Consider the following 21,013-nt stretch of genomic DNA (forward strand, 5'->3'; position numbering starts at 1 on the left):
CCCTACGACAGTCGTATGTTCTACACCATAACATTGACTAGCGGCAGTTCTAGCCCTACGACAGTCGTATGTTCTACAATATAACATTGACTCACGGCAGTTCTAGCTCTACAAGAGTCGTATGTTCTACACCATAACATTGGCTGACGGCAGTTCTAGCCCTACGACAGTCGTATGTTCTACACCATAACATTGACTAGCGGCAGTTCTAGCCCTACAACAGTCGTATGTTCTACAATATAACATTGACTAACGGCAGTTCTAGCCCTACGACAGTCGTGTGTTCTACACCATAACATTGACTAGCGGCAGTTCTAGCTCTACGACAGTCGTATGTTCTACAATATAACATTGGCTGACGGCAGTTCTAGCCCTACGACAGTCGTATGTTCTACAATATAACATTGACTCACGGCAGTTCTAGCTCTACAACAGTCGTATGTTCTACAATATAACATTGGCTGACGGCAGTTCTAGCCCTACGACAGTCGTATGTTCTACACCATAACATTGACTAGCGGCAGTTCTAGCCCTACGACAGTCGTATGTTCTACACCATAACATTGACTAGCGGCAGTTCTTGCTCTACAACAGTCGTATGTTCTACAATATTACATTGGCTGACGGCAGTTCTAGCCCTACAACAGTCGTATGTTCTACAATATAACATTGGCTGACGGCAATTAGGGTGATCAGGTCATCAAACGCTGTCTCGGTTTTTCTCTTTTAGCAAGCTGATCTACTGTGTGATAATCATTATTATCACCAGCCGCGATGTGGGGCGGGAGATATGGGAACGGATTTCGTATGTCCGCCCTTCCGTTCGTCAGCTTTTGAAGAGGACAAAATTATCTCAAACACTATTTAAGTTGGAGAAATCAAATTTTACGTATAGATGTTTCTGGTCATGATCTCAAATGAGTTCGAAATATTGTTTCGTAAATTCACGTTTTACAGAGTCATGGCCCTTGTTCCGAGCTTTTCAACTTTGTGCATACTGCGTGAAATGAGGATAAGTGTCTACTGAAGTTTCATGAATGGAAGTTTGCCTTCTTATCTGAAAGAAACTTATGAAGATTGAGTTACGGCCCTTGATCGATGGTATTTTACTTGGTGCATAGTGTCTGCAATGGGAACAAGTTTTAAGAGATACTTATCAAGACTAAATTATTTCTTTCAAAGAAGGGCCCTTTTGTGTGTTTAAATTTTACATTTAGTCATTTTTTCTGATGACATAAAGCGACCCAAGCGCCTTTCACTAAGGCTCTATATTACTCTTTTAATATAGTTTATATTCACTACTATATGAACAAACAAAACTTTAATGTGCTCCATGGCGGGGGATAGGGATAACGGTGTTTCCTGGTTTACTGTTAAAAGTCACATGCTAAATACAATGTGTAATCGGAACTGCTCTGCTATATGATGTGTTCAGTCTCTGAACTCTAATCTCGGGGCTATTCATTGACAGAAATACCCACAAGCACGGGTAGAGAGAGGACACGCCTATAAACGAATCTGGGTTCGAACCTATTTATTTTATGCTCCTGGCACGATTAGGGGGCGTAACTCTGCGAACTACGGTACCTTAGACAACTGTGCCAATCGTGCCTCTACGATCACCGTGTGTGGCAGTGGGGTAGTTTATGAAACAAGCATTTGGTCACCATAAAGAACCGGTTTCGATTACCCACATTGGTGAAATCCATTCCAGTTGTCCCACGGCGGGATGTGGCCTTCCTTACAAACGCACCTACTTACAAACGGACTCGTGAAGATCCGGGGTAGAATAGGTCTTCAGCAACCCATGCTTGTCGTGAAAGGCCACTATGCTTGTCGTAAGAGGTGACTAACGGGATCGGGTGGTCAGGCTCGTTGACTTGGTTGATGCATGTCATCGTATCCCAATTGCGTTAAACAACAAACTTACAAACGTCTGTATAAGCCGTTTGCTGCTAACAATGGGAAATGTCATCTCAAGCTGTTGATTCGGTTGTTTTTTCACTCATGATTGCCTCATTGATATGATTGTATTAATCCATCTCGCCCAAATGATCAGCGAACGTTTCTCATCCGTGTGATCAGAGAATCTATTGTATGATAAGTCAATTCCTCATTCGTGTGATTGACTGAATCATAATTGATCATTTTCATAGAAATATTTGTGATTTCAATAAATTTGTTTATTTCAGTAAATGTATCTTTTCATGTACTTGATTAAATATGTCTATTTGTTTCCCCAAATCCAAAATCCTAACAAAATATCCAACGTAATTGCCAAGAATCAGAGTCCGAAAATTAATTTTCCCTGTTTTGCTTCAAGGGTTATGCGAATAAGACATAACGGCTTGATATTAACTGTTATTGCAGTTCCGATGACACTGTGCATAAACAGTATCACAAAGGAACGGATAAATTGTTTTCTCTTCCCCTGCAGTGAAAAACAAACCTGATAACAACTGATGCCATTATCTTTGAAACCCTAGTTACAGTTTCATATTCAATCACGGGACATTTAAGCAGCTCCGGAGGCTAGCTTTTTATTGGATCACCTGTGTGGAATAAAAATAAGTAATCAAATTCAATCCGAATTCGTCTTACAAGAAATCGATGTCAATTTCACGCCGTACTACATTTCATACGAAATTGACAAGTTGACTAGAGGTGAAGGAACGTCCTTGGCTGCATCCGACGCAGGCTTCGTGTGAAATACGACGCACCGTGTTCATTTCTCTCCCGTATCTTCTAACCAATTCTTGTTTTCTTTTCATACCAACATTGTTAAAACGGACACTGCACCTATCCATCCATGAAATGCCACTTTGAAATTGACATGCAAAAGATTTTCACAGTGCTCGCGGCCAGTTAGTGCAAATACGAACGAATAACTTTTAAAATGTTTGTCTTTTAAACGAAATTGAGTTGAAAGTGAAGGCCATATTCAATAGAATGTTTCGCTTCAAAAACACCATCGGTAATGAAGCTGAAACGTGTAGCCTTTCACATGGCACTATCCGGCATGAAGCTTTTAATTTAAAATTATTAATCATATTCATGAACAAAATCATGTTACGACGATATGATTTTAAGCCCTTTTGAATTTTTTGCATATGTGTGATGAACAAGAAGAACAATGATGTGTTCAGTAACACGGACGAAATGGATCTATATTCAATTTGAAAGCTAGACGTGTCAATTTTTTACGGGGACGATCAATGGTTTAAGATGTAAATTTGACATCTTATTGAACAGAAGATGATACAACAGTTACTGTTTTAATTATGTAGTCTTCTGATGCTCACTGTGACAAATCTGACGACATATAGGAAACTGATTAACTGCAGTCAAACATTGTAACGGAATCGTTTGATAATTGATTATGAATGTCTGTAACTGAAATCCGCAAGCTAAGCACAAGTCAAGATGTACGTGACTAATACGTATGTTACCTTGTAATATTAACCATACTAGAGGCATGACTAAACACGTGTTTTAATTAGTATTTATGTGTGTATATATATTACCTCTTAGGATGTTGTAAAACAGTACGTTATTCTGGGGTTGCTTGGAAAAGAAAGTGTTCTTGTTGAAATAGTAAGAAATCTCAGGAAATGTAATTTTATTGACGTGTTGCTGAGTGATCATCAGTCACCTGGCTATAACTCAAATAGTAGTAGCAACAGCAGAAATAGCAATAGTAGTTGGTTTTTGGTTTTTTTTGCACTCAGCAATATTCCAGCTATATGACGGCGGTCTGTAATTAATCGAGTCTGGACCAGACAATCCAGTGATTAATATCATGAGCATCGATCCAAGTAGTAGTAGTAGTAGTAGTAGTAGTAGTAGTAGTAGTAGTAGTAGTAGTATTGCAATAATGAAATGCCGTTTTTGGTTTAGATCGTAATTGGTTATTTGTTCGATATCCGGAGTAGAATAGGTCTTCGGCAACCCAAGAGTAAGAGGCGACTAACGAGATCGTGTGGTCAGGCTCGCTGACTTCGTTGATGCATGTCATCGTATCCCAATTGCGTGGAAATATCCGGGATAGATGTGTCTTCAGCAACCCATGCTTGCCGTTAAAGGCGACTATACTTGTTGTAAGAGGCGACTAGCGGGATCGGGTGGTCAGGCTCGCTGACTTGGTTGATGCATGTCATTGATCCGAATTGCGTGGATCGATGCGCATGATATCAATCACTTGATTGTCTGGTCCAGACTCGATTATTAACAGACCGCCGTCATATAGCTGGAATATTGCTGAGTGCGGCGTTAATAAACAAACAACAACAACTATTTGTTCGAGAAAATTGTGAAAATGGGACATCTCTTCCTTAGTTCAGAAGTAGCTCTAATATGTTACCAGATATCTTTTGTTTATCTTATTTGTATGTTGCAGTGTCCAGCCATGTTTCGGGGTTCGAGTGGCCGTGTCAAGTGCTTCAGAGAATATGCACGAAGTTAGTTTAGTTTCAGAAATAATTACGGTTTTGAAATATTTTTATATTATATTTTTTCTGTGAATGTGGGGTAAAACATTCTTCGTGTGGTTCAGAATGCTTGTATAGTTTGTGAACTACATATTGCAAGGAGTGTGACACAAACACTCTGTTGTCTCGCGCATTATCATAGCTATCTTGTATATGACCAATCAGTTCCCATAATGCAACGCGAAGCTCGGTTTGCTTGTCGATAACAACTCTGTATGTTTAATCATTTTTTTTAACTTAACCCTAATAATATCAACGTACAGAGCCAGAACGAACCCCTTTGGCGACGGTGTAAATATAGGCAATTTGTTTGAGTCAAATGACGTCGTTTTCTTTCGCGAGAATTAACTTCTCTCCATAGCTTTGTGATTATAAGCGATATAAGTTCTTACGATTAATTGATTTAAACTCTTAAAGTTTAAACTTATGACTGAATATAACATTACATGATTGAAATTTCTCGTTAAAGAGAATTGCACGACACCGACAATAGTTAGGAACAGAGGAACGGTCACGTGACTAAATTGGCGGATATGAGCTCGCTTGTTTGACTATTTATTAAATATTAAATGGTACACGGAAGATGATTGTTATCGGAAACGATGCATCGCCGCTGCCTTATTAATAAACAGACAACGGACGCAGGTTAGGAACATGATCTCTGACCATGGCTCATTCTGACAATGGTCCTGGTCTGAATTGAAATCTCAGAAATGGAAACAAGACGGCTGCTTTTGACCTAGCGCTGCATTGCAGAGATCTGAAATCCTCCCTTGCAACACTTCGTGTAAAATACATCGCGACAGAGAGGGTGTTGCGAGATACTTAAGTTAACAACATCTGGTGCCGATGTTTAGTTGATTCAATAGTCGAACAACTAAACAAGTTTGGTTCTTAAAACCTCTTTTAAAATAATCACAGTAGATGTTTGGAAGAAAGCGCCCTGATTAAACACTCATTCGCATTGTTCAGTGTTTGTTTTATTAAACATATTGTAAAGCCTTAATGACACTACATGGAACAATTATAGGCGTTCCAACTGAGAGCGTAATGAATCATGATTAGCATAATACTAATACTACTAATAATTCTACCGGAGCCGCTATAAAGTTTATACAGTACAATATACAGAGCGGTGGTATGGACAGTTCCCACTCTATTCACGTAGTCATGATAGATGCGTCAAAGGTCACTTGTTTAAATAAAAAGCGACAGGAAATTCCTTGGGAATGGTGATGCCACTGATCCGTTTGTCTTTGGGATTAGCGAACATCCATATCACATGATCCATTGAAAACGCCATTCGTATGAAGAAACAACGTGGTCAGAACATATCCTCGCCTCCTGGCCGTTGAACCGAACATTTATTTTAGTTTTCTAATCAAACGACGATGTCATCAAGCGCATTCTTCAAAATGTATTCCATTATGAAAACTAGCCATGGAGTATGGTTACACGCCCAAAACAGACACTACTGGTTGACATGTGATATGGAGTATGGTTACACGCCCAAAACAGACACTACTGGGTGACATGTGATATGGAGTATGGTTACACGCCCCAAACAGACACTACTGGGTGACATGTGATATGGAGTATGGTTACACGCCCAAAACAGACACTACTGGGTGACATGTGATATGGAGTATGGTTACACGCCCCAAACAGACACTACTGGGTGACGTGTGATATGGAGTATGGTTACACGCCCAAAACAGACACTACTGGGTGACATGTGATATGGAGTATGGTTACACGCCCCAAACAGACACTACTGGGTGACGTGTGATATGGAGTATGGTTACACGCCCAAAACAGACACTACTGGGTGACGTGTGATATGGAGTATGGTTACACGCCCCAAACAGACACTACTGGGTGACATGTGATATGGAGTATGGTTACACGCCCCAAACAGACACTACTGGGTGACATGTGATATGGAGTATGGTTACACGCCCCAAACAGACACTACTGGGTGACGTGTGATATGGAGTATGGTTACACGCCCCAAACAGACACTACTGGGTGACGTGTGATATGGAGTATGGTTACACGCCCCAAACAGACACTACTGGGTGACGTGTGATATGGAGTATGGTTACACGCCCCAAACAGACACTACTGGGTGACATGTGATATGGAGTATGGTTACACGCCCCAAACAGACACTACTGGGTGACATGTGATATGGAGTATGGTTACACGCCCCAAACAGACACTACTGGGTGACATGTGATATGGAGTATGGTTACACGCCCCAAACAGACACTACTGGGTGACATGTGATATGGAGTATGGTTACACGCCCAAAACAGACACTACTGGGTGACATGTGATATGGAGTATGGTTACACGCCCCAAACAGACACTACTGGGTGACATGTGATATGGAGTATGGTTACACGCCCCAAACAGACACTACTGGGTGACATGTGATATGGAGTATGGTTACACGCCCCAAACAGACACTACTGGGTGACGTGTGATATGGAGTATGGTTACACGCCCCAAACAGACACTACTGGGTGACGTGTGATATGGAGTATGGTTACACGCCCCAAACAGACACTACTGGGTGACGTGTGATATGGAGTATGGTTACACGCCCCAAACAGACACTACTGGGTGACGTGTGATATGGAGTATGGTTACACGCCCCAAACAGACACTACTGGGTGACATGTGATATGGAGTATGGTTACACGCCCCAAACAGACACTACTGGGTGACATGTGATATGGAGTATGGTTACACGCCCCAAACAGACACTACTGGGTGACGTGTGATATGGAGTATGGTTACACGCCCCAAACAGACACTACTGGGTGACGTGTGATATGGAGTATGGTTACACGCCCCAAACAGACACTACTGGGTGACGTGTGATATGGAGTATGGTTACACGCCCCAAACAGACACTACTGGGTGACATGTGATATGGAGTATGGTTACACGCCATAAAAACAGACACTACTGGGTGACGTGGCATATGGAGTATGGTTACACGCCCCAAACAGACACTACTGGGTGACGTGTGATATGGAGTATGGTTACACGCCCCAAACAGACACTACTGGGTGACGTGTGATATGGAGTATGGTTACACGCCCCAAACAGACACTACTGGGTGACATGTGATATGGAGTATGGTTACACGCCCCGAACAGACACTACTGGGTGACATGTGATATGGAGTATGGTTACACGCCCAAAACAGACACTACTGGGTGACGTGTGATATGGAGTATGGTTACACGCCCCAAACAGACACTACTGGGTGACATGTGATATGGAGTATGGTTACACGCCCCAAACAGACACTACTGGGTGACGTGTGATATGGCGTATGGTTACACGCCCCAAACAGACACTACTGGGTGACGTGTGATATGGAGTATGGTTACACGCCCCAAACAGACACTACTGGGTGACGTGTGATTGCTGCAACGTATAACTTCCAGTATTGTCTCTAATGAATGCAAGGGACGTTTTACCCAATGTATTCTTAGAAAAGCCTCATGTGTGCCGCAGGTAACACATGACTGTAATCGACAACTTGCAATGAACATTACATGTGCTATTGACAAGAATTACACGAGCAACATGATTCAAACGATCAATCATGTAGAAACTTATTATTGTCAAAAATCAACACAAACGATATATACAACTACAAACTTGGTTGGGGTGAAATATATACGGTATTTCAGAACTTAATGAAATATTTAAGAATTTAATTTCAATTTTTTTTTTATAAATAAATTTATTGAAGGTCTGGATACTTCCCTAGCTCATCTGAAGATATGTAAATTATAAGTACAATGGACCTCAAAAGTACACACACATTCTTGTAGTTCAAATTGTATTTTCAGAAACAAATATCCCTGCAAAAGATGTGTTTCAAGAACAGAAGTGTAGGTTATGGAACGATAGAACATCTTTATTTGTCGTGACCCTAGTAATCCCGAGTCGTGCGTCCTATGTAACCAACACGATAGGAATACACACGCTAATCGCCTTCTCAGCCATGCCAAACAACAGCAGGTTATTTTTATCAGGGTTATGAAAGGTTAGTCCTAAATAAACGTATCGTCACCTCTGTGCTGAGTAATTAAGATATGATCTGGAGGTAACGAGATTATTATGCAACACGTTATTAATACTATCTCTTCCCATGGTGGTGTTTTTATTAATTTTGTAGCATTTTTTTCCTTACGTAAATAAGAAAGATGTTTAGGTGGAGTGGAGTGAGTATGGTTTTACGCCGCTTTCAGCAATATTCCAACAGTATAGAGGCGGGGGACACCAGAAATGGGCTTCACACATTGAACCCATGAACCTGAGCCTTCGGCGTGATGTGCGGACGCTTTAACCACCAGGCTACCCCACCGCCCCAGATCGTGTGGTAATATACAGGCAAACAGTATGTTAAAAGTTATGTTGTGTCTAATGGGGCTGGTGTCTCAGTATCTATAACACCAGCATACAGAGTCACAAGTGTATGTTCTCATATTATGATACATGCTATATGCAAACGAGGGGACATTTATGATGTCTCTGGGAGAAATCTACAACACTAAACTGACATACTAACACATGATCGAAAAGTGATAACTTTTTTTTAATTTACAATTTACTATCATTTTCATCAATAAAGACATATTAAAGTATAGACATACATAAAACTACATTGAAAGCCTATAGTTGACATTTAAATATACAGATGACTTCCATAAATCAGGTTTATGTAGACGTATATTTTTATATATTTTTTTTTTTTTTAATATGATGTGATTGAAAGAAAACACGATATGTTTGTTGGTACACCGCTGAAAATCCCAAATAGTACCCACATATTGTGTTAAAAAGGGTATTGTAAACAATGTATACACACTCATGCACAAATGTGGTAATTGTTAGCGGAAGTATAACATAGCATGTTTATAAATGTGCACGTCCACTTTCGTATAAAGGAATCAGTGTACACGCCATGTATTGACGGTATAGATAGCGTGCACGTGCTCCTTCATAAATAGATGATAAATATATAGGTTTTTAAATTAACATCTCTTATATCCAAAGAAATTTATAGATATTAAATATTGAAGGTGTATAGCTCATGCCTATATCTTAGAATGCGATTTGTTTTGGTCTATATTGTTGTCAGTATCTAATCTGAGAGACATTATTAAACATTACCAGCAAATAACCTATTTACCTTTACGTGTGTAGATTCGCACTTCTGTAATATAATACTAGCAATACCACTTTATTGTTGCATAGAAGTTGCACAACTTATATGAGAAATTAGAATAAATATATATTTCATCAGGCCTTTGACAGGCACTTAGAAGTGGTTGTTTACACACGAGATGAATTTAAAAAGATACACTCAAGTTGAAATCCATCTTGGGTCTATTTAATTTACTGGTTGGGTAGAATATAGGTAGAAGTCATTTGATTACTTGAAGACAGTTACCTTCATTACCTGATTAAAGGTAAGCATATTTGTATAAGTTTGTAGTAAAAAACATTATATGATTAATTAGTAAATGATGTAGGCTGTATATATCTTGAGTTATAGGTAAATGCAGTATGTCGGCTTAAGTAATATAAGCACGACATGTCCTTTGTTCCATTAGGTATGAATTGAACATGTCATATATACTGAAGAAAGTAAATACTAAAATTAGGTTTATTGAGGTTGGCTTAAATAGTTTGAACAGGAAATGAGTTCATTTTCTTTGTCCCGAGTGGGTATGTTTGAATATCGGTTGAAATGATTTGAGCACCAGAAGCCAATTTCTTAATATTGGTAAACATGTTTGTATAAACTAGATGAAGCAAGTACCATTGTGTTACTGGTGTGTGTCCCCGGCACTGGAGCAATACATTACAGGCTGTCTTTAAACCGTCACGACAGTGCATGTCAGGGCGCTGACAGGTGATCCCTGTAATCTATATGATAAACGCATGCAATGTACACGGATCAATGTCACCTGTCTCATTTCATCACCTGCGGGTGTGCATGGCACGAACATATCATGGTCGTTATTAATTACCTAATCATTTGTTAATTGTTATCAGATTAGACAGACATAAAGTCCCCATGATCAGGCTTATGTTTATGTTAGGACTGATAAAATCGTTTAAGTGATTTGCCTCACGTCATATCTTAACTCAACTCATAATCGTCTTAAAATGTGTTCTCGTGTACATTTCGGTGTCGGTGTCAGAACATATTAAAAGAACTGAATTTTTGTTGTTGGTCTGATTGAGTGAATATATCTTGTAGAGTTTATACACCTTTGTATTGCACCTGTGTACTCCGGATGTTAGCTTTGTTGTAGATCTCGTCGCTATGTAGCTGATTTAATGCCGATCCGACGTTAAATTTGAACTCACTCACTCACTTGGTTGCAATTTAATTTCGAGAGTATGGGTCTTTTATGACAAAACATTAACACCTGCGTCGTCTTCGTCTTAGTAGTAGTAGTAGTAGTAGTAGTAGTAGTAGTAGTTGATGTAGCAGCAGCCGCAACGATAGTGGTATTAGTAGAAGCAGCGGTAGTGGTGTAGTAGCAGCAGCGGTAGTAGTAGTTGTAGTAGCAGCAGTAGTAGTAGCAACAGCAGTAGTTGTAGTAGCGGCAGCAGTAACAGAAGTAGTCGCAGCAGCAGTAGTAGTAGAAGTAATAGTAGTAGCGGAAACGATAGTAGTGGCAAAAACATAAGGTTTGTGGAATAATTGTGATAATTATAGTTATGATAATTCTGACAATTATAGTTGTCGATGTTGAAGAATTTATATTCTTATACGTCATATCTCCTAAGTCATTGTGTTTATCATTATTATATTTATTATTAAGACCATATAAGTCATTTAATGCAGCACTTGCAGGCATACCTATATATCGCAGTTAAACTGATTTTAGCAATTAAACCATTCACACAACATATACCTGTATATACATTTATCCACATTGTATCTTTAAGGAAACAGTGGCGTCTTCATGTAATCTATGGTCCACACACACGAGCCACTGTTTACAGCCTGCCGTCGGTGATATTGACATTTTTTGTAATTGACAGGTCGGGTAATGACATCAATTGTCATATCAGCATATACACAGTAATCGATTTCATCCGCCATGTAAAACAAAGCCTACACTGGCCCCTTAATGTCGTGTATAGATTGTTGTGAGATTATTTTTATATATTCCCATACGATATCAGAAAGTCTTGTCAACAGAGTAGAGGTATGTTCATGGTGACAGCAATAGTCATAATGTATTGATATAAAAATACAAAGTAGAAATATAATAATCGACATTGTGATCGCTTCCAGATGTTTAGCATAACTGCTCATCGCACAATGTTAACAAAAAATGTAAACATTTCTTGGTTCTAACAATACCAATAATTATTTCAAGTTTGACCCATCACGCAGTGTTATAGAAACGGCCACTGACATTTGTATCATGATATCTCTTTATTTTAATGTACATGATACACAGTTATTAGGTCGCACTATACAAACAGCTATTGTTATAGTTTTCAATGGAAACCTTTCCACGTACAAATATATTTAAAATGGCTAAAAAAGCAAAATATTAGCGATGAAATACGTTTGACGATTTTGTAGAATTGTCGAGAATAGGTCGACTGGAAAATTGTAAAACAACGGTATTTCATTTTTTGGCGAATAATCGGTCATTATCAAGGTGAGAAGTATTCATGTTTTTTGTTGTTTTTTTAAATATAAATGCATATTGAAACCGATAGTGTAACGGCTTTTTTAACTTAAAAAGTCTTTATTCAATATAAAAGAGCATGTTTCATCTCAATTTTGTTTTAGTAGGTGTAGCAATAACATCTAACGAATACAATGATACAATAACACAATAATACGGGGTATACGTATGCCCCACCCCCCTTTCGTAGAGCTTGAGTATTTCATTAAGATGACTGAGAATTTATGTTATTATTTAAGAACATAAAGTAGGTCACTTTTTAAAAGCGACCATACAGCAATGACCAGTGTCGCGGAAACAACAGTCTATTTCAAACGAACGTTTGCGCAAAAATAGTTTTTATTGCATGTTATTCTTAAAAGACAGTATTTCATTGCCTGTCTTGACACATATGCATTAACCATGACATGTTTGCTCCGTCTAACACAAAGGTATTCCCGCCATCAATAATAACGTTTCTCTATCAAAATAAGCGGTGTGTTTTCAATGTGGTGTTGCGTCTGTGTGTATAGTAAACCAGTGTGAACAATGCGTTAGATTTTTAACTTTTCGGTTGGTTGTTTCAAGCATGAAACGTGAAAAAAGCACAATCGTAATTTACTACAGCCTAGGACTACACTGATAGAATTCTGTAACTGTTATCAAAATAAATAAATGACTGATTCTGATATTTGGTAAAAGTTATCGCCCTTGTATGATTTATCTCCCTTAGCTGTTTGAAATTATCCTCTTCATATATCCAGTTCCAAGCGAATAACTTTTTACCAAAGACCGCATAAATATTAGTTTATAATCATGCTTATTCAGAGCATGCTATTATCTGGTGCATGGTTCTGGCAGTTAGCGTAACCTTTAGCGTGAGTACAAATATTCCCTCTGACTGAACATACAAAGATGCACTGTATGGCTGCATATTAAATGGTTGTGTTGCAATGGCTGCAACTGCTAATACTCGAGCAGTGTCTAGTCATGCGTTGGCTAATCCCATCTCTGCCTTAGTCATCTGTATTGTCACACAGCACACGGCTGCAGAGGCGGCTTTCTTTACCTATACATAAGTAGCCATTGTAACGTGTTGGATTGATGTCAGCGTAGGCACTGCTATTGGCCGATCACCTCTATACATGTGGAAGCGGGTTCCCACCGTTTTCATACTGTTACTGCGGGGACGCCAAGAAAACAGGTCGGTGGTGGGCAAGCATCGAGCCCGCATATTATTTACCAACTCGGCTGTGACATATCTCCTGACTACCACCTCATTATCTAGGTACTTGTTCTAGTACTAGAATTTGTACTTACTAAGAAAGTGTTATCCCAAATATAATATTTGTTACATTTGACCACTTTCTAAATGACATTGCATAGTTGATTGGATTATACTTTATTCCTACTAGCTGAAATAGGTCTTATTCAGGTGAGCTATGCAATCCTCTTACACAAAACGTTAAATGTAAATGAACTTTCATACTTTCATATTTTGTAAATATAAATAAATATACCATCAATACATTATAAGTATTGTCTGTCATTTTCTTAAAATACGATAGCAATGGAAACGCAAAGTCATGTTACAAGCACACTATTACTATGTTACAAATTAATGTCTTTCATCTTCATATCGTCCTGCTGATGTTTTCATTTAATGGTCTTCAGCTGATATCAATTTGCAAATATACGTAAACATTCAGGCATAATATTGAAACACACCATAACAATTCCGTCAATTGTATTGACCTTTGAAGACGCGTTGTGTCACAGCAGCCTGACAACCTCTGACCTTTGACTTAACAAAGTGACTGGCACGTGCCCTGTCGTCAGCCTAGTATATGATTGAGAACCCATATCAACCGTGATTGCGTTTGTTTGGACATCAGTCATCCTTGATTGAGGCGACAAGCTATGTACCTGATCCTCGATACTTAATATTTTCCCTAAACGTATTTCAACGTAGGGTTCAGGTAAAATCAGCAGCTAGCTTCACCAACAACAAAGATAGGAACATTTTTGACAAGATGTCAAACGCAAGTGAATTCACTCGAGCATTCAAGTTTTGTAACAAGTTTTATTAATATATTTTTGATTACGTATGTGCTCGCGTTCTATTCTATGTATAATCACTGGAATGTTCGTTGACAGAAACATTGAAGAAAATATTGCTTGTGAGCCATGAAATAGTTCCAATAAAAGTTACGATATCAACGTTTGGCTGTTGCCAGTCCACCTTTTCACAAATGTAGGAAATAATATGTATCCAATTCAATGAAATCTAAAGCGATTATATACAATAATTTGAAAACAATATGGCTGAACTAAAAATAATAGTTTCGAATTCCGAAAGGGGATTTAACCTTTTCAGAAAGTGGATATAAGTCGTTTGGCGTGTGCGGGTTGACTGTTTTAAGTACAAGACATTTGACAAACAGAAGCACGTTTGCATTGAATATAATATGACCCGAAAATATTTCTCTGAGTATTGCTAGCGGACAAACGAAAGATAATCCACGGTTCTTGCAAATATAATTAAACCTGGGTTTCACGTTGTTGGTGTTTTTGTGTGAAACAAGCGAAGAAAGGCAATGCAGATTGCAAAGTTGTAATCAAACAAGCGCAAAGGTTAGGCTCAGCGCTAACGACTGAAGACGTCATCCGCATATTTCGTTTTGTGAAACGAGACGCCTTTCAACATTTTTTGTTTTAAACTACATTGATTTTGTTGGTTTTGTTTCTCCCTCTTCACAATCCCTCTTTGATCTGTTTATATAGATCGTGGCGTTTTCACATATCAAAGCTTACAACTTGGTCGTAATTCAGAAATGAATCAGTTTTCATCTTGCGCGTTAAAAGGTTACTTAAAACGAACGAAAACTAGTGAAAGGGGTATTAATAAGAGAGCACATATATTTCGGGCGTCACTGACACATATTTCCTTCCAAAAAGACCAAAACACTTAAGGAAGTTACCTCTAAATTTTAACTTTTGAGATCGTTTGAAAATTACATACTGTGAAAATGGTGTTATAGAAAGTCGCACCTGTGAAGGCCCCTCAACCAATCAATAAACAGGTGCCCCATTAATTCCGCATGTTTATTGGAATTGTGGCACTTTAGTCACTGAAACATTTTGCATAATTTATAGGACATCGTGTAAAGCCGGCTGAGAGTCTGCTAATTAGTGGTTGTGTTTTTGATTCAACTGATAAAAAATATCCAAAAGAAAATATATATAAAAAATGTATTGAGTACTGAAATAAATACATCTTGGTGTGTGATTTGTGAGCACTCACAAAAAATGTTGTTTTTCACTATAAATTTTTGAAAACGGAAAGATTTGTTTGATAACAAGTGTAAAGATCACCTTGCTGCCTGAAGAAGATATTCTGCCATGAACACACTATCCCTGCCATCAGAACGACGTTTGATGATGTTATGGCTATATCATAATTGACATTAAAATCTAAAACTCGCATATAGTCTTTCACAGCATCACGCGCACAATTGTTTACAATTCACCTGTCAGCTGTGATATTAACTCCTGATTTGAAGTACACATAATTTGTGTCGATTATCATGAAATATAAGTCACGTGCTAAATAGTATTCATTAGTAGACCTCAAACCCTTTATCGGCAGTTTGTCACAGTGTATTATCATTTGCTTCAATAATTCACTATTAATGTAGAAAGAAATTGATACTGAAAAATGTAATGGACTCTGCATCTCCATATGAGATCACTTCTTGTCGAAATTGCCAATCAAAATAATGTCAGTAACGTGTCTATAAATTAACAAGGTTGTCATTTTCTACGCAATTTTCTTAAAATTTTGCAAAGATTTCTGGAATTTAAATTTAAGCTTTCCGATAGGATCACAGTCGTGAGAAAAGGTAGCTTTAAAAGCCGCGTTACTGAAATAGACAACTGAAATAGACAACCCACTGCGCGAAAATGACACCACTATGCCTTGCAAATGTAAACACTGAGGTCACATTTTAAGCAGTTTGTGTTTCATCCTTGATTAGTAGAACATCAGTCGTTGTGTATTCTTTTCTTGTTCTGTTTGTGATTTTTCGTTGTTTTCGTGAAATGTAATCCGACTCCAGTTTTTTACGATTACGTTCTTTAACTTTTTCAAATTAACTGCAAGTAACATTTTTTCCTGTTTGATTCTATATCTTGAATAATCGTGCCCTGTATCATGCATTTTTTTATATGAATACAGAGTACATTCCGATCAACGTATATTCTAGAAGTACATCTTTTTGTATATCGTCCATTCCAAGATGCATATCCTTGAGATGTGACTTTATTTTGAACTAAACAAAAGGCTGTTGCATTGTGGAGTCTTCGCGAAAGTATGAAAATATCTTAATATGTATATGGACCTGATGAGATAAACAATAGTTCGTTTATTATTTTCGACGAAAACATGTATATTTCGGGCGGGAATATTAGAGAAAAGGATATATCGTTCAAATTTACTGTCTAGAGTTTTGGTAGAATGTGGTTAAATGAAAATTCATAGCAAGCAATAACCATTCTAGCATCCATTCTTATACCATGATTATTTAAAACAATCTATTATCCCTATGCGGATTTATACATAAATAATATATAAAAAAGTTGACCTGTTTACCAACATAATAATATATTTTTTGTTATGTCAGTTGCAATATTGCAAGCACAGAAGAGAATCTTAAATTGTTTGCAATATCGCTCAGTGAATCTACTTCCATGTATTATCGTCGCAAATGTATGTGAAATACACATCCCTTCTTTTGAAATATACACGTGTGCATTTTTCATGTCGGCGTTGTTTTATGGCCGATTATCGCAAAAAGCAGAAACACACGTACCCAAATATCACATTATATTCTGTTTGTTGACCATTCAACGTTGACATAAATATTTGAAAGCCTGAGAAACTGTAGCCCGTAAACGCGCCCCCCTATCACGCTGTCTTCCTTGACAGGCTCAATGTCATTGAAGGTTGTCAATTTCTGAATGACGACTGTACCGTGCGAATAAATACATTGACAAAAGATGCGATCTCGCGGCTGGGAAAGGATCTAGGCGGTTTGTGTTAGGGACCCATCAGAGTCGGCTTAATGCCCATCTGACGTCCTTTGACTACATCGGGAAACCCTATATCAGACTGAAATATACTTTTTTTGTGCCAGTGGGTTTGATAGGCATTTAATGTTTGACGTTCATTTCAAGTTTGAGTCCTCGTAAATGTAGGGTTGTGACCACTGTTGTTTTCCAGAAATGCCTAAGTATGTTTACATAAGATATTGGGTTTATTGTTTACATTTCTTGAATTTATTACTTTGTTTTCGTCTGTGTTTTAATTATTACTGAGTGCAACTTCTGATATACCTATTGAGAGAAAAGGTTAAATTAAGACCGAAAATCTTTACGAATTTTAATACCTTGGTCATCGGTAAATAACTTTTATTGCAGATATAATCAAATGATATTTGATAACATAAATTAATTTAGAAACATTTATAATCAGCCTTATTTAAAAACGTATTAAGCAATCGGCATCATATATAAAATTAATGTTTATATTCTGTTTTAATTTAGATATAATGAAAATTGCTTCTCTAAGATCCCAGAAACTTTAAAACATATATATCAACTATTATTCAATTATACTTCAACTGTAACTCAAACTGTAATTTTCACATCACCCCTCACAAATGAAATAGGCATCTCTATGTTGGAACTGTGCTGGCGATTTAGTCTGGTGTTACCTATCTTTCAGCGACCATGCTTACTGCAAAGAGTACAACATTAAACTACGATTCGTCGGATCGTATGTCATAATTTGAAAAGTGCCTATTTCAGCGATGTTCATGTAAATTTCATGAAAGATGATATCGATATCACCAATAGACCGCCTCGTGTTTATTGAGCTCAGTTAATATCCTAACGACAAGCAAGAGCCCAGTGGAACATATCTCTATCATCTGAGGTTAATTTCAATAGTTATTGCTTTTATAACAGAAATATCATTACCTGAATTTTGATATAATAAAATGTTGAGTTTTATTTTATGGCTTTCGGGAGCATCGTAAATCGGTATAACATATTACAGATCGCGAATAATTCATTGGATGTGGGTTTTCAGCGTCTGAATATTGAAAATGATAATTCACAATTACGGCACGGCTGATTTGAAAGGTTAATTGTCACTTAATATATTAATTGGCTATCTTGTATCATTCTGTAAAATAGTAAATAATAATAGTGACACAAGAATTTCGATTTTAACGCAGCTGATCAGAAACAAAATCTCAGCCAGATTATTACATATCTTTATGAATCAGGATTATTCTCAGTGAGTAAATATCGGGTTCTACGTGGCACTACTTCTGCACCAAAAGAATCATTTTCTGTGAAGAACAGTCGCATGATAATATCAAGTTATACCTTCACACCACGTTGCTGTTTTCATCAAAGAACATTAATTAATAATCAAGTGTTATGATTTCAGGCGCGAAACGCTTTTTAAAATGAGACAAATATACTGCTAGAGTTAGTCCATTGGTGATATTATTTAATAAATTCTTAGCAAAAGATAACTACGACACAAGTTAAAAATCTGACGTTATTCTAATCGAGCATTCCTGTCTTGGCGCAAGCTTTTTCAATGAACACCAGTAGCACGTGCCACCTATTTCAATGACTGTCACGTATGTTTCTGTAGGCATCGAAAACAGCTGTTGTGTACGTTGCAGGCCCTATCATAAGGCTATTAATATTACAAAAGCATAGCCCTAATATCTGGTGTTTGGCTCATGAACTCAAATAGATGGACCGATAAAGTCACAATTCGCCATCAGTAAAGACATTAATTCACATTTCTCTCGCAAAGCTTGAATCCCGATGTCGTGTTGATGTCTCGGTTACAAAAATCACGCCGTTTTTATAAATTAATAATAATTTTATCCACATTCGCCTGTAATTTCTCGGTGGTAATTTCAAAATCAGGGAATTTTATCTATAGATATTACATTTCAACAATTATTTATCTATAGACATTATATTTCAACAAGTATGTGTTCATCGTTTAGTTTCTCTTATAACACAAGGGGACATCGACACAAAAGTTGAAACCCAACATATATAATGTTACTGTTTACTACAGAATTTTATATCATAGGTATTTCTGTGAGTTAGAAATTCATTAGTGGTATTCATATTTGTATCTCACAAGAATATAAATATGAATATGAATAGATTTACACTTGGTAAGTATTATATGCAAACATGAACATTCGACGCTGATGTTCGTGTGGAAAATTAATATGAAACATTGCAAACACTGACTGGCGTGAGGAAAACAAATGACGGTGTTTAAGTAATGCCAACGCTTATAAAGGCTTGTTTGACTTGTTATATGAAATAATTTACATATTATTTCAATTTTAACGAAAGAGTGGCCCATTTTGCATAATTATATAAAATGTACTATTTCTTTCTTTTATCAAATACAGATTTGTCATGGCAAGTATTTCATAGAAACATAAAGACGACAGACGATCAGGCAAATTCTGAAAGAAATATAGCTCTTGACACTCACCTGCCAGATTTGGTAATAACCATTTCGGTTCCCAGTTTGTGGAAAGTTTCCCATAATTCCTTCCCCTCCAATTCAACCTTGGGATCGTCTTGAACTTCGGGTTCCTGGGGTTCCAAACCCCTGAGGGGACGAAACGGTTGGGGATGGGGGAGAAAGTCACCAGGGATGAAGGGTGATCTACCCATCGATTGCTGCAGTTTGGGAACCATGGATGCAGATATCCCGTGGTGGTGAAGTGCGGAAAATCCCGGCAGCAGGGGATGCTGGCCTAGTAGGGACCCCACGGAATAATCCATGGAACGATGGAGGAAAAACGGGTTGAATGCCATATTTGAAACCTGTCTTTTAACACCGAATTAAACCTCATTCAAAGGTAGCAGTGTCTTAACCTGCGTCAACATGGAGACGCGTGTGTTTCGAGATACCCCAAATCCGAGGGTCGTTTTCAGTCCAATCTCGCGAATATTAGATTGTGCTCTTCATATGTCGTAAACTTCCGACGATGTACTGTGTAACGGCAGTAAGGATTGTCGTAGCCTCTTCGTCGTTGATGAGGTTTCACTGGTATCGCGTCTTCACGCCGCTATACCTTATCGCATAAGCTCGTGATTGGCGGAACAGCGCTGCCGACTGAAATACGTCGAGATGAGCTGGGCGTGTTTAACAAGCTTGTGCGATAAGGGCCCTTCAGCCGTGTATCAGTTCTTCTCGCATAATGCGCCTAAAGGCATGAGTGTGTTCCCCATGTCAAGCTAGTCCACAGCCCCTCCCCCTCCAACTGACTCTATCAATAACAACCGCTGAAGATAAACTCCAGAAATTATTTTCAAGTACTCCGCGCCCCAGCATCTATTGAAAGAATTAAGAATCAACATGGACGAGCGATGGTTAAAAGACTGATTCGGGACACGCACTCAATTCAGTATACAAACAGCTCGCTTCTCCCCGCCCATCAAATTTAGCGGCATTATCAACCAGAGACTCGCCATCCATAGGGAGCCGTGGAGCTTGATCAGGTCAAATCTATTGTGAAGTAGTCACGTGACTACCCCACCGTATCCCATATTCGATTACAAAGGCGTGTTGTGCGCTACCTTAAAACGGGGGCTGTGACAATGAAATGAGAGTAGTTCGTCTACTGGATCTCAGGCTTTATAAATTAATCATCACGTTCTTCCGAGGAATGG

The 21,013-nt window shown here is 38.1% G+C and overlaps 1 protein-coding gene across 2 annotated transcripts in view; it reads right to left on the bottom strand.

Moving 5' to 3' along the window:
- Window positions 1-20,723, bottom strand: part of LOC124135003 (T-box transcription factor TBX3-like) — a 48,686-nt gene extending 27,963 nt beyond the window's left edge. Inside the window, exon 1 of one of the 2 annotated variants that reach the window (XM_048396078.1) lies at window positions 19,827-20,723. In XM_048396078.1, the coding sequence (XP_048252035.1) occupies window positions 19,827-20,155 (329 nt within the window). In that variant the 5' untranslated portion in view covers window positions 20,156-20,723. The remainder of the gene's footprint in view (window positions 1-19,826) is intronic. The other variant, XM_046500156.2, reaches the window with a different exon arrangement.
- Window positions 20,724-21,013: the final 290 nt, after the last annotated feature.

The sequence above is a fragment of the Haliotis rufescens genome, unplaced genomic scaffold, assembly GCF_023055435.1.
Source record: "Haliotis rufescens isolate VD_foot unplaced genomic scaffold, xgHalRufe1.0.p SCAF_15, whole genome shotgun sequence".
NCBI classification, from domain to species: Eukaryota; Metazoa; Mollusca; class Gastropoda; order Lepetellida; family Haliotidae; genus Haliotis; species Haliotis rufescens.